Genomic DNA, 14,274 nt, shown 5'->3' with positions numbered 1-14,274 from the left:
CTAGGAGCAGGCTCCACAGAGCGACCCCCGCAGGTTCCCCAGCCTCAGGCCAAAGCAGCCCCGGGAGCCCGAGCCCGGCCGCTCCAAACTCTCCCAGCTCGGTGCATGCTCCCCTAGGAGTAGGCCCAAAGACGCAGTCCCTGCGGGCTCCCCAGCCCCGGGCCAAAACTGTTCCAGGAGTCAGAGCCCAGCCGCCCCTCAGCGCACGTGCCACTTGGAGCTGGCCTCAACACGCAGTCTCCGCAGGTTCCCCAGCCCTGGGCCAAAGCAGCCCGGGGAACCAGAATCCGGCCGCTCAGAGCCCGGCGCACGCCTTGCCAGGAGCGAGCCCCGAGGAGTATTCTCCTCAGGTTCTCCAGCCCCAAGCCTGAGCAATCTGTCTGCGAGACGCAGGCAAATACCAGCCTGAAATCACCTGTTCCGTAGTTGAATGAGCTGAGATCAGTAGAAAACAGGGATGATTACATCAGCTCTCCAAGATGGCGGCTGCTGTCCTCCTCCGTGGTCCGACCGGTGTCGAGAACCGAACTGGACCGCTTCTCTCCTCTGTCTCAAAGCCGGAACTCAGCACTAAGCACGGCCATTGCACCGCTGGCAGGAGCCCCCAGAATCCGCATCGCTGTACTCCCTCTCCGGTACCTCGCCGCTACCCAGCGCGCGCTGCAGACTCCATCCGCGGGGCGGTCCGCCGACCAGGCTCTGCTACCCTCCGTGCGGAGAAATCGCCCGCGACCGAGCCCCCGCAGCCGAACCCCGCGTGATGTAAATCCGTCCTCTAGATTCTGGAGCACCTCAATTTCACTGGAAATTCCCAACAAGGTAGCCTTCAGCCGTTTCACCTCGTCTTTCTCCCGCACAGTGACGCGGCGCACTGGGGTGATGCACTCCCATCACTGCCATCTTCCCTTCTGTTAAAGATTTTAAACATATAAGCAATCAAACTTTTGCTTATAATCATCTGGTCAATGAACCAAATGAGTAAGCTGATTTTTTCCTATTTTGGGTCAGTGAGAGTCCTATAACATATTGGCACATTTTGTTCTGGGGACCCAAAAGGGCTCTCAGAGAACTAGTTATGAAAATGAGGTCCTCAGTACTTGCATTATTAGAATGAATTTCTAACCTCACTGAGTTCAGGACTTTGAAAGATATATAAGTGCTTGGGGAATCCCCTTTATTAAAAAAAGATATTTTCACCTTGATTTTTTCCTTTTAATTACTTTTTTCCTAAACCATTACTTTGAACATGGATGAGGGGCAGCCAGTCATATCTGATGTTCTGTCACCCAGGTGAGGAATCCAGGGGAACACCCGGTGGCTGCAAGCCTCCCTGAGCCAAGCCAACAGCCCTATAGCTGCACAGGCAGAATCCGATACACAGAGATGTCTGGAGTTGACACAGCTACTTTGGGGAAGAAGCGAATTCCCCCAGGTTCAAGTAATGAGTGCAGATCTGTTGGCAGGAACATAGGAGAGAAGTTTCAAGCAGCAGATGGGGTGTGAGACTGATGGGGACACTCTGTGGGCGCGTGGCTGTAGCCAGGCTCCCCAGATGTGCCACAGCTGAAGGTGTCCTGAGCCTCACACAGGAGTCTTCTTCCAGCTTTGGGTCTTGTGGGGGGGTGTTCAGAAATAAAGTTTCTGTGTTCCACCATTGGAATTTAAATTTCAGGACAGTAGTCCTTTTTGTGTGTTGTTAAAGATGTTGTCAAGTGCCTCTGTGTGGTCGGAAAGATGGAAACCCATTTCAAAAATCATTTGTAGTCAAGCAGATGTGCATATTTTTCCTTGCTTCGGTGGCACCAAATACCTTTTTTTTTATTGTTTTCTTTTTTTTTATTGGTTGTTCAAAACATTACAAAGCTCTTGACATATCATATTTCATACATTAGATTCAAGTGGGTTATGAACTCCCATTTTTACCCCAAATACAGATTGCAGAATCACATCGGTTACACATCCACATTTTTACATAATGCCCTATTAGTAACTGTTGTATTCTGCTGCCTTTCCTATCCTCTACTATCCCCCCTCCCCTCCCCTCTCATCTTCTCTCTCTACCCCATCTACTGTAATTCATTTCTCTCCTTGTTTATTTTCCCATTCCCCTCACAACCTCTTATATGTAATTTTGTATAACAATGAGGGTCTCCTTCCATTTCCATGCAATTTCCCTTTTATCTCCCCCAAATACCTTTTTCTGACTCAGTTTTCTGTAAGACAGTGATAAATTTAATTTTTCCTCATTCTTGGCTTCAATTAGATCTTCAAAAGTCCATAAACAGGTCTTTGGGTAAATGCAGAAGGGCCTGATTCTTCTTCCCCCAAGACCTTGTATCTTAAAAATACAGACTATTTAAAAGAGCTAACATCTTTTCCTAAAAATCTTGGCAAAAGAGGAAAAAACAGCCCCAGATGGTCAAATGGGGCAGAGGGACCACTGTATCCGGATTCCATGTTAAAGTTGATGAAGATTTATTTCGGTCAATCAGGGAAGGTGAAACTTATTTTTTGGAGCAAGACATATTATAAACCTTCCTCCCAAGAAGTTGGGAGAACATGAACTATCGTAGTTCTGCCACTTGTCAGTGCAACAAGTGTTTAATGAACAACAATATACCTAGTCCTAGGCACATGCTGAGGAAAAGAAACGAGATTCCAATGTTAGCCCGAGGTGACTCAAAAAATATTTTTGGACCGGCGAGATGAAAAAAGTAAGTAACCACAAGATAGTTTCTGAGGCACAGCCACAGAATGAATCAGAAGGTAGGGACAATGGAGGTCAAAGGATGGAGAGAATATTTTATTGGAGCCATTTAAGAGAAGAGTGGTTTATAGGAGCCACACAGTCCCAAGGAAGGGAACAAGGGTGCTCCACTGGGCAGAAATGTCAAGGAGAATTCGAAGCAATTACCTGTGGTGATTAGAACATTGCTATTGACCTTCCAAAGTAGGAACTTCGGGAGGGGATGGTATTGGAAACAGATGGCTGTGTTTTAGGGCAGGTGCATTTGAGGATATGGAATGGTGGCTACTCAGTGGTGACATTTTGATAGGGAAAAAAATCATTGCTTCTCAGAAGGAAAAAAAAAATTACTATTTGGAAGATAGAAGCAAATGGATTATAGGAGGGGAGAGGTTAAATTTGTTTGGCAGGCAATAATTAAATGGTAGACTCTCAGAGAGCATAAATGTTAATAAAGAGAAGAACCACAAGCTAATTGATAATATACTTGATAAGAAAATGAACTGGCATAAGATATGTTTTTGCATTTTATGCAAAAACAAAACATTAAGGAACTTAAATACCACTATTGATTCAAGTAAGAAGATGGGGAGAAGGAAGGATTAGAAGTCTTTCCATATTTTGTCTCTCGTGTCCTTTAAAGAACATTAGTGTACTCTATCTTCTAGTGATGAAGATATCTTCTCACTTGAACACTTCTATAATTTGGATCTTGAATCTTGCCCAAAGGTCCATATGCCTGGGGCAATGTTAGGGAAAGGTGGAACCTTTAGGATGGGGGGCCTAGTGGGAGGAGGTTAGGTCACTGGGGACATGCCCTTAAAGGGGACATTCAGGCTCCTCCCACTCCTCTTTCCTGCTGCTAAGAGGTGGGCAGCTTTGCTCCTCCATGAAGTACTGCCTAGCCACAGGCCCAGAGCAACAGGGTCAACTGATCATGGCCTGAAACCTCCCAAACTGTGAGGCATAGTAATTTTTTTTTCTTCTTTATAAGCTGATTGTCTCAGGTATTTGTTACAGGAACAGAAAGCTAACCTACCAAGGAATGGGAACTGTTCTGGATCTTCCGTCGGTCTTCTCTTTGTCAGGGCAGGTTGTGCTGACGCTGTGTTACATCACTGATTGAAGAAGACCAGGAAGAAGAGTCAAGCGGCACCCTTAGTAGATGAGCTTACTTCCTCCAGTGCAGAAGTTTTCAGGGGCTTTCAGGAATGAGTGCAAGTTTTATCTCACCAGTGTATCCGATCCCCAGGGGACAGCCCAGGCATGGAGGAAATATCGAGTGTGTGTTTGTGACTACCACACCTTCCTAGTGTGTGTTCAGTTTTGCTCCCTCTTTGCTGTTGGAGTTTCCCATGCAGGCCTCTCCCTCCTTCAAAAGGCAGTATGTCCTTTAAAGGGATTGTGGCACGGTGGACCTCACAGGTGTGACCTGTCCTCCACAGACACAGGTGTGTTTGCAGTGGTGAACAGCCATTCCTTGTCCCTGCTGGGGAAGCTGACCATCAGTGCTGCCTTTAACATTGTTTATATCTACACCTCGGAGCTCTACCCTACCATCATCAGGTACGTGTTAGGTTCGGCCAAGCCCCCTTCAGACCTTCTGAGTTTGCTTACATCAGACTGACCATTCCTCTGCACTGGGAGTCTGTGGGGCAGCAGCAACTCCTCAGAATCTATAGGCTGCTCTTCACCTGTGTGGCTGAGGGAACTACAGCTTGATCCCAGCTGAACTCCCTCATGTAAATCATAAGATTTACATGCTCCACACTAAACACGTCCTGTCATTCAAACAGGGCTTGGTCCTGGTTTTATTTTGTTGAATCTGGTTTATGCATTCACCCATCCAGTGTCAGGCATATAACTGACAAGCAGACAAGGTTGCTGTTCTCACAGAGGCTTTGTTTTAGCACAAAATATATTAATTATGTTTAAATGTACATTTTAAAACATTATAACGATCATCTCATACAGTAGTAAGTGAATGTTAGATTTTTTTCCAATGTTCATTGTTAAAGGTGGTTTTAAATGAGTTGGAAGGGAAGATGTCAAAAAGAACGTATTCTGTCCTAAGTTTCCCCTCATAAAATAAGTCTGAAAACAAGAAACTAATTCAAATTTAAAGGGTGGCCTGGGATGCAGCTTATACCTTTCAGAATGACCTCAGTGGGCTGGGTCAGGTTTTCCTCAACCAGCCCTTTCCCAGTCTTTTTGAGGATCATTCTAAGTGGATCCTTCTCATTCCCTTAGCCATGCAATAAGACCAAGGGTTCTTTCTTCCTCTTAGTTTAAAATCCCTTTCCCCAGTAACAGATCATATTTCCGAGATTGGCTACTCATTTCCTGATTATTCCTACAACCTAGTTTGTCTGGCTATTGGCCTTGAAACTAGAATGTTATCCAAACTAGGGCAACTTGAAAGCAAATGTGGACATTATTAAGAATGAGGCTGAGACTACAGAGTGGTGTATGGCCGGTAACCCTATCTAGAACTTCTGCCCTTCTCCCTCCCTACCATCCTCTTTTCTGCCCGCTCCCAACAAAAGTAATATTCTGGGTTACCTGACAGTATACACACAATCAATTCCTATTTATATTCTGAATTTTTAATACTTGAATTTAAATAAATGGTCAGACTTTTGGGAATATGAAGCCCTGGCTCTCTACGGCTATGTTAACTGATTGGAGACTCAAGACACAAAAAAACATAAAAGTATCAGATAACAGATGTTCAGATGTTCATTTCTATGTCATTCTCTATAGATGCATTAATATAGTAGTTATTATCCTCATGTGATAATTTATTTTTTAATTAATTAATTATAATTAGGTCTATATGTCAGCAGAATGCATTTGGATTCATTGCGCACAATTGCAGCACAACTTTTCATTTCTCTGTGCACGATGTAGTGTTGCACCATATGTGCAGTCATATGTATATCTGCGGTAATGATGTCCATCTCATTCCACCATCTTTTTTAAACTAATTAAAATTACATAAACTAAAAATTCATTTTCTTGTCCTCACCAGCCACATTTCAAGTACTCAGTAGCCTCATGTGTTCAGTGTCTTCTATATTGGACATCGTAATTACAGAACACTTCCAGCATCACAGAAAGTTGTAATGGGCAGTGCCGCTCTATAGGATACTGTGCTTCCACTTGGGTATACACTGTTCTGGGCCTATTTTACTCCCCCAGCCCCTATACACACACCACACACAAACACAAACGTGCCTGCACATGTGTATATACTGTCTTTAAATTGTCCCACTGGAACCAACCTACTGATATAATTTTTATTTTCCTTTTTCTTATGCTTTCAGGAATGTTGGGCTAGGAACGTGTTCCATGTTCTCCCGAATTGGTGGGATTATTGCTCCCTTCATCCCCTCACTGGTTGGTTTGTACCTCCTAATTTTTCTTGATTCTCTGCTTTGGAAATGCTCGTGCTTTTGCATAGAGAGAGAGGTAACACGCAGATGCCGGTTAAGATCAACAGACACAAAAATGAACATATGCCTTTTAGATTAAGAACCCAGTACTCAGTCTAGGCAGAATGGATTGGTTTGCTTTTACCCATGAAGGATCTGAGCTTTTGTTCCTCTGATTTCATTGGAGGGTCAGATGATGCTAGGTCGTCTCCTTCCTGTGTCCATTCATAAGTTAATCAATTAGTAAGTCTTCATTAAGTGCCTGCTTTGCTCAGGGCTCTGTGCTAAGCCCTTGATGCATGTCATCACATGTAACCCTGACGATAGCTGTATGAGGTAGGTGTCATCGTCACCCCTGTATTAAAGATGAGAATGCGAAAGAAACAGATTCAATGTCTTCCTCTCACACCATCTGGAAAAGAAAACTAGAGAAATATGCCTAGCAGTCTTCATATATAATATAATGTATTTGTTAATACACACACACACACACACACACATTTACACACACACACACACAATTTTGAGGGCATTTTCTAGATTTCATAGTGCAAAAAAAGGGGAGAGACTGAATGACAGCCTTAAAATCCTTCCAGTCTTATAATGCTCAGGTTCTGGGTAGGAGCCCCAGGACTCCATGCAGGTCTGTCCTTGGTCTGATCTGTGACTTTCCACCAAGCCTATGGAAAGGTAACCAAGGTTTGATGTAGGGCTCATAGACCTTCTCTGCAGACTACTGTTCATCACTCAGGCAGCTTAACCCCCACTTCCTAGTATGGGGTGACTGAAATGTGACCCTTGTTTTTTTTTCTTTTTAGAGTTGCAATGTACTTCCTTTCCCTGAATATATCTTTCCATGTCCCATGCGCAACTTTAGGTCACATAACTCTTCTGACGAAGGACTCATGTTAATTCCATAGTTGTATTAGGCAAAACACCTGTGGGACGCGAGGTGTATATTGGTAAAATGACCTGACTTTGGGTGGCTGTTCCTGAACATTGTAATCCCCAGCATCATGTCTTCCCCTTCCCATGAGGAGGGAAAGTGCTGTATTCCCCTTGCTGGGATCCCACAGTGCAGGCCCTGGGTTTGTGTGCAGTAGGTAACATGTGATGAGAGATCTCTCTCCTCCGTCTTCTCCCTCTCCTCTCTCCTAACTCTGTTTTCCCCTCCCTTCTCCTGCTTCTTTCATCCTCTCCATCACCTCTTCACTTTAGAAAAATTAGGAAAAAAAAAATGGTCTGAGGGAGAATCCTCATTAGTGCCCACAGAATTTGGAAGTCCAAACCAGAAGATCATAAACCTTAGCACATCTGTACAGGAGGAACTCTAGAATGTTACTAATCAGCTCCAATGGCGCGAAGCAGCATCTTGCCATCTCTTTTTGTGTGTTTCTTTGAACCTGTTTGTATTGAAAGAGAACATTAACTTTTCCTAAGAATATCTTTTGAATCTCTGAAGCAATTGCTTATATGGCCAGCCTTTTACCGTGTTCAATTTTAGTAGTTTAAAAATCCTATGTATGTAGTAGTATTTTTTCTTTTCAGGGATTTTATCTCTTTAATCCCTGGGTCCCTCCATAAGGGGTTAAAGTATATGGCATGGTTTGGCTGATTTCAGAACAGAGAACTTTAAAGTTCATCCTCAGCAAATATCTTGGGGTGTCTCTCCTGTGAAGACCACGTGGAGATCACTGTTAGGAACCACTTTTCCTGAGAACAGAAGCTGGGTACCAGATTTCCTGTGAACACTTGCATGGCCTGCCCTGCTCAGATGTGGCCCTGGCCTCCTGTTCCACCGTATCCACCGATGCGTGAGGTGGTCCCGGGCTGCGGGTCCACATTCCTTTGCTTCCTCTTGACTTACCTGGCCCCCCTCTCTACATGCCAGAGGAATCACTCAGTGATTTCCCGGAATAATTCTCTATGAGCAAAGAAAAGGTGGATTATGGTGTAATCTAGTGGGAAGCCCAGACTGGACAATAAACATGACAGTTTCAGTCACGAGACTGCTTAATGTCATCCGCAGAGGAAACTGACACTGAGTTTCGTTTGTTCTGGTCCCACTCTCTGCCCATGCAGAAATATGTGCAGTGGTCTCTCCCCTTCATTGTATTTGGAGCCACGGGCCTGGCCTCAGGCCTCTTGAGTTTGTTACTGCCAGAAACTCTTAATAGCCCGTTGCTGGAGACGTTTTCTGACCTTCAGATGTACTCCTATCGTCGGCTGGGGGAGGAAGCCCTGTCCTTACAGACCTTGGATCCTCCGCAGGTAGGGCTGAGAATCTTTATCTTAACTGTTCACGTCTTCTGCTTGGATGATGGTTGTTGTTAAAAAAAAATAAGAAGAAGAATGTTCCAGTTAGATTCAGTAGAATGGAAAACAAAAGTGAGATCTGATAGCAGCTGATTTTCAGAAAAATAAAGAGATCTGATGATTCGTTAGCTTTCTTAGAACACACTTCGGGGACTACTTTGGGGAATAGATGTCATCAAAACACATGTGTTATTTGGATAGCCAGGTGATAATTTTTCACTTTCGGAATGTCATGACATCATTTCTCTGCCCTCTCCCCCTTTCCTGTTTCAGCCTGCAGACAAGGAGAGCCCTTTAGGGAGTGAGAGTGAGGAAGAGGAAGAGTTTTACGATGCAGATGAAGAGACTCATATGATAAAGTGAAAAAGAGCCAGGACCCTGCTCAGAAGCACAGGTTCCTCTTGTACACCTCTGGCCACGGCGGGTTCCCCGGGTGGGTCCTGGGAGAGCCGTACAAAGACAGGCTTGGCTTGAACAGGCACAGCTGGTGTTCAGCATGAACTGATTCTTTTCAGGCACGAAGGAAGTTGGAGAAGAAATTTCATAAGAGAATACCTCACTGCACCGAGGGAATAGTTCTGGTCTAAAATTCAAGTTTGGTTCAGAATCCTCACCTCGGGCCACACAGCTCAAGTAGTCCGCATTCCAGGGTTACGAGGCTGACTGGTGTCTAGAAGTTGGTTCATGCTGCTCTTCCTTCGGCATGATCTGGAAGCAGATATGTAAAATGTCTCACCATTTGGGTAGGATTTGATAAACTGTCTTTAAACTGTAGTCTTCATATGATCTTCCCACATCTGCTCCTATGACTTGTTCCTCCTCCTTAGGAATATTCTGATACAGGTTATTTTAATTTTGTGTCTAAGGAAAAGCTCTCAGAGGTCATATGGTGTCCCAGCCGCCCTGCCCTCCCCCCCACCCCGTGTCCCCTCCCCCCATACCCCCCTGCGCCACCCCCCCCCCCAAGCTTTACCTAAACTGATGAAATTTGAGTCTTCAGTTTGGTTCTCTCAGCCCCATGGTTGACTTGGCTCTTTGTGCCTTAAGTCCCTGAGATGATTCCCTAGTGAAAGCCCCACAGCTCCAGAGCTACTGAGGATAGTCAGAGGTGTGGCTGTGGCCTGGTAATGACCTTTGTTGCTTCAAGGAGCTGATTTCCCACTTACAAGCACCTCCAGAAAAGTTTCCTTCTGGGATTCTAGTACCAGCAATAACTCCCAAATCAGGCACAGTCAACAAAGCTTCCCAAAGACGGAGGGCAGTTAAAAGGTGGATTGTCGAGTATTTTCTTTAAAAAGAAAGATGCGGCTTTTAATAAAGGAGCCAGGAAAATTATCTTTCGAAATTTCTATTTGTTTTTGCTTTCCGTGTTATGCAATGAGGAACTTGGGCAACGTTTACTATTTGAACTCTTGGCCTGGATAAGCCCTTACCTGTTAATCAGAATAGAAAGCACAGTAATTTCATAGGAAACGTTGGTTTTATTTTTTTTTTTCATAAAGTGATTCTCATTTTCAGATGAATTAAAATCATCCTTGTCCTCTAAAGTCACATGCTGGAAATATCTGTTCCCCGTATAACTTGAGTACCATCTCTAATAAGAGTATAAGCCAGGAGTCTACAAGCTTGGAGAGCATTCTTTATGGTACTTATGGTACTTTCCCAACCAGAAAAGTTTGTGTTTTCAGAAATTCAAAAATTTCATTTCTGCTAGTCTCTTGGAGAAAGGGAAATTGTGTGAGAGGCAGGGGTGTCACTCTGGGTGCTGCTTGATGAAGACACTTTCCTCCCAGTTGGCTCCAGATACACTTCTGTTCTCTTCCACATGGACCGTCTCGGCTTCTTGGTTTGTGCTCTACCTATCTGTACCTTGGGATGTGTAAAAGTGCTTTTACGTTCTCTATGTCCTTGATTATGTATTGGGATCTTCATAGACAGGCATCATCTTTACTCTTTCTCCTTGATGTGCGTAGAACATTGGCCTAGACAGAGTAAGGACCTGCTACATCCTACTGTTTCTAGCCATCAGGGAGATGATGGGACTCCTCCTCGAATCATATTTGCAAATCCCAGGCAAATCTGACTCACAGCACCAAACTGTGGAATCCTGCTTCTCTTTCTCTGGAAAATGGAGAGCTGCCCACCATCCAGGGAGGGAGAAAGAAAGAACTTACATAGACACTTAGAAGTTCTTATTAAATGGTCAAGTATTTGAAATAAAACAATAAATCAACATATATATGTATATGTGTGTGTGTATATATATATATATATATATATATATATATATATATTTATATATGTATATTTATATATGTTTTTGTTGGCTGGAGCTGTCTTTACATCATAAGAACAATGTATCTCTTTGGACACTGGAAGTTATAACATGTATTACCCATTGGCCTGGAGACAATCAATGTTATGGCTTTCTCCTGTGAAGACTGAGAGTCCATCTCTGTATTAGCACTGGGGTTCTTGCTGCTTCTAGCTAAACAAATGGGTTCAATTAATTCCATCTCTGGGTTTCCTCCTCTCCAGGTAGGAGGTAGAAGTAAGGAGGGAGGGATCCACAGTTCGAATATATGTTGTTGAAAAGGCTGGGTTGGCTGTCTCATGTCAGAGGTATTACTAAATTCTGTTTCTCTCTGGATAATCCTTTAGCAAAGTTTAATAATTAGTATTTGTTTTTTGTTGTTGTTGTTTCTACCGACTTTAAAATAATAGATTTTTCTGCATTTGGTAATGTTGAAGAATATTGTTCATAAAGAATGTACACACGTATATATGTACATCAGTTAAATTATTGAAAATTGGTGGTAACATATCATTTACACAGATGATTTGTAAAAGAAATCATGCTTTGTTTTTAAATTTCATTCAAAATTAAATTTCTTTTATCCTAAAAAGTAGCAAGAAACAATGTAAGACAAATAAGAAATCTAAAGGTATTTAGAGCCAAAGATCTAACTGATTAATGTTGTAATTTCCTGATTTTGTGAGTTAAAACCATGGCCCATTGAAAAGCCAGTGCTTATCTTTTGGCTGATTTCAAACAATGTAGACATTCTTTAATATTTATAAATGAGCAATAAGCAAAATACAACAAATAAGAAGAAAACAAAAGTTTCTGGGTCACTACTTACATTACTGTAACCTGAACAGACAGACATTTTATAGTTGCCATCGATGGAGATACTTTTAGTAAATGATTTATATTATAAACAAATGGATACTGAAATAATTGTCACTATTATATCAGAATAAAATACAGGTTTTCAGTAGGACTGACTTCTTCGTATAGGTTTTTAAAATCATAGATCCTTACATTGAAAAGATATCTAGAAAGGATTAGATTTTGGGGGGGCTTTTTGTGAATTTAATCAAGGATCATGAAACAGAATTGTTCTTTTGTTCTTACAGGATGTGTCAAGATGTGCAATAGCATCTTTGACAAATACAGAACTTGCTAGAAATCATGAGCGATGTTTGGGACAGGGATTATAGCAAAGCTGGAGAGTCATAGTACAAAAGACAACTATAAAAACATTTTTAGAAAGAGAAGAATGCAAAGATGATGCATTGTGGAGAATCCATCAACATAGCACATCAGAGGAGAAAGACCTATTATCATATCAATAGATATGTAAAGATTGCTGACAAAATTCATCACTCATTCAAAATAAAAACTATCAACAGACTAGGAATATAGGAAGTGCCCCTAGAAAAATAAGGGACATATGGTAGTAGCTATGGTGAATTGTCACACAATATCTGTTCACCCTGCTGATACCTTGCCTTCAAATTTTCTTGATCCTGACCCACAATAAGAAATGCTTTTTTATATATTCATTCTCTATTTCCTTCCCCTTACAAATTTATACACATATATAAAATATCCTTAAAACATTTGTGTGTAAATGATATGTGTAGCTTTCATAAAACAGTACTTATTCTTGCTAGGCACACTGATAATTTATAATTTGTTCTGTTTCATTTTTTAAACTGCCATTTGTGATCTACCCATTAGATCAATTTCAACTGCAGTCAATTAGACTGCAACCTGTAGTTTGAAATCTACTGTTCTGCTCTATCTTCTTGTATTATACATGCTTTAAGGCTAAAATGTCCATTTTCTGAACTCCCTTGCAGCTAGGTTCTCAGTGCAATTTAGTTTCAGTTAGATACAGATAAAATTTGGAATGTGGGCACAACAGGGAGTCTCTTCTGCTGGGATTCACAGTGATGAGGCCATTTGGTTTCTCTGAGGCAGGATAGTAGAGATGTTGACAGGAGCAATGTTAATTAAAATTTTAACAAGATTTTTTTTTTTCACAGAACTTGGAATAACAATTCTAGTATTCACATGGGAAAGCAAAATATCCCAAATAGTTAAGACAACCCTGAAAAAAATGTAAACAGAAGGAAATAGATTTCTCAGATATCAAACTTAAAAAGCTATAGTTTTGGTCAGCAATAGACAAGTAGATCAATGAAACATAGAGAGCTTCCAGAAAAAGGCCAAACCCATGTAACAATCATGCAATTTTTAAATATGCATCAGTGAGAAAAGAGCAAACTATCTATAGGGGAACAACTGGGTTTCCATATCAAAGAAAATAAAATTAGATCCTCCTTACCATAACAACAACAAACATTCCAAGTAGATTGAAGACCTAAATGAAGAAAAAAAAAAACTTTAAAATTATGAGAAAATGATGTAGAGCTATAATCTTATGACTCAGGGGGATAGGTGAATTTCTCAGATAAGAAGTGAAGAATCAGTCTGGGGTTGTAGTTCAGTGGTAGAGTGGGTGCTTGCCTCTCATTCATGAGGCACTGGGTTCAATCCTCAGCACCATGTAAAAATAAATAAATAAAGATTGTGTCCATCTACAACTAAAAGAGATATTTAAAAAAAGAAGTGAAGAATCACAAAGCCTTGGAAAATGATATATTTGCCTCTCTAAATTTAAAACTCTTTTTTTCTACATCAACAAAAATACCACAAAGTTCAAGAAAAGCACTAGATTAGGAAAAAAAATATTTGCAACCTCTATAACAGACAAGGATTATTATACTGAATATATAAGAATTACTGCAAATCAGAAAGAAAAGTGATAGGGAAGTTTACAGGAAATGTGATTAGACAGTTCAAGATGAAAAGATGTTCAACCTCACTGGAAGATCAGGGAAATGCAAATTGAGACAACATTAAGACATCATTTAAAATCCATTAGGCTGGGTAAAAAATGAGACTATCAAATGCTGAAACCATGAGGTAAAAAGAATTAACTGACATCCTGAGAGAACCATAAATTGATTCATCAACTTGATTGTCATTAGGAAGTCAAGTTGAAAATGTGCATATTCTATGGTTCAGAATTTCTGTGCCTATGTATATGTAACGGAACAGTGCTTTTAGAACTTTTTACTGTAACCCATTGTAAGAAAAATGTTTTGCACAGGGACGCCCAGTCCACCCACCTACATACAGATTCATACGTATCTCTCTCTACATGTAACTGATTAGTTTTGTAAAACACTAAACAACCTGTAGTATCTGTACTGTTATATTTTCTATTCCATTTTACTTAAAAAATAAAAGAATATTGGTGATGACTCCCTAACATGATTTCACGGTTCACAAATGAGCAAAACATGCAGTTGGAAAAAGTGAAACATGAAATTCTTATTTGCTTTAGTTCTTGCCTAGTACTTGAGCAAGGACATGTGGACAGAGTCCATTGCAGCTTTATGAGGTGTGAGAGGATGAAATTA

General features: G+C 41.4%; 1 protein-coding gene across 2 annotated transcripts in view; it reads left to right on the top strand.

Annotated features, from left to right (window-relative positions):
* SLC22A15 (solute carrier family 22 member 15) overlaps positions 1 to 14,074 on the top strand; it is an 82,446-nt gene extending 68,372 nt beyond the window's left edge. Inside the window, exons 9-12 of one of the 2 annotated variants that reach the window (XR_014023854.1) lie at positions 4,192 to 4,312; positions 6,073 to 6,149; positions 8,263 to 8,451; positions 8,770 to 14,074. Coding sequence is in view for 1 of the 2 variants with exons in the window: in XM_081308613.1 (XP_081164739.1) it covers positions 4,192 to 4,312; positions 6,073 to 6,145; positions 8,263 to 8,451; positions 8,770 to 8,859 (473 nt within the window). In the remaining variant the exon portion in view is untranslated. The remainder of the gene's footprint in view (positions 1 to 4,191; positions 4,313 to 6,072; positions 6,150 to 8,262; positions 8,452 to 8,769) is intronic. The other variant, XM_081308613.1, reaches the window with a different exon arrangement.
* Positions 14,075 to 14,274: the final 200 nt, after the last annotated feature.

This window comes from Spermophilus citellus (assembly GCF_964194105.1).
Source record: "Spermophilus citellus genome assembly, chromosome: 9".
NCBI lineage: Eukaryota > Metazoa > Chordata > Mammalia > Rodentia > Sciuridae > Spermophilus > Spermophilus citellus.
This window is presented reverse-complemented; position numbering and strand designations above follow the sequence as displayed.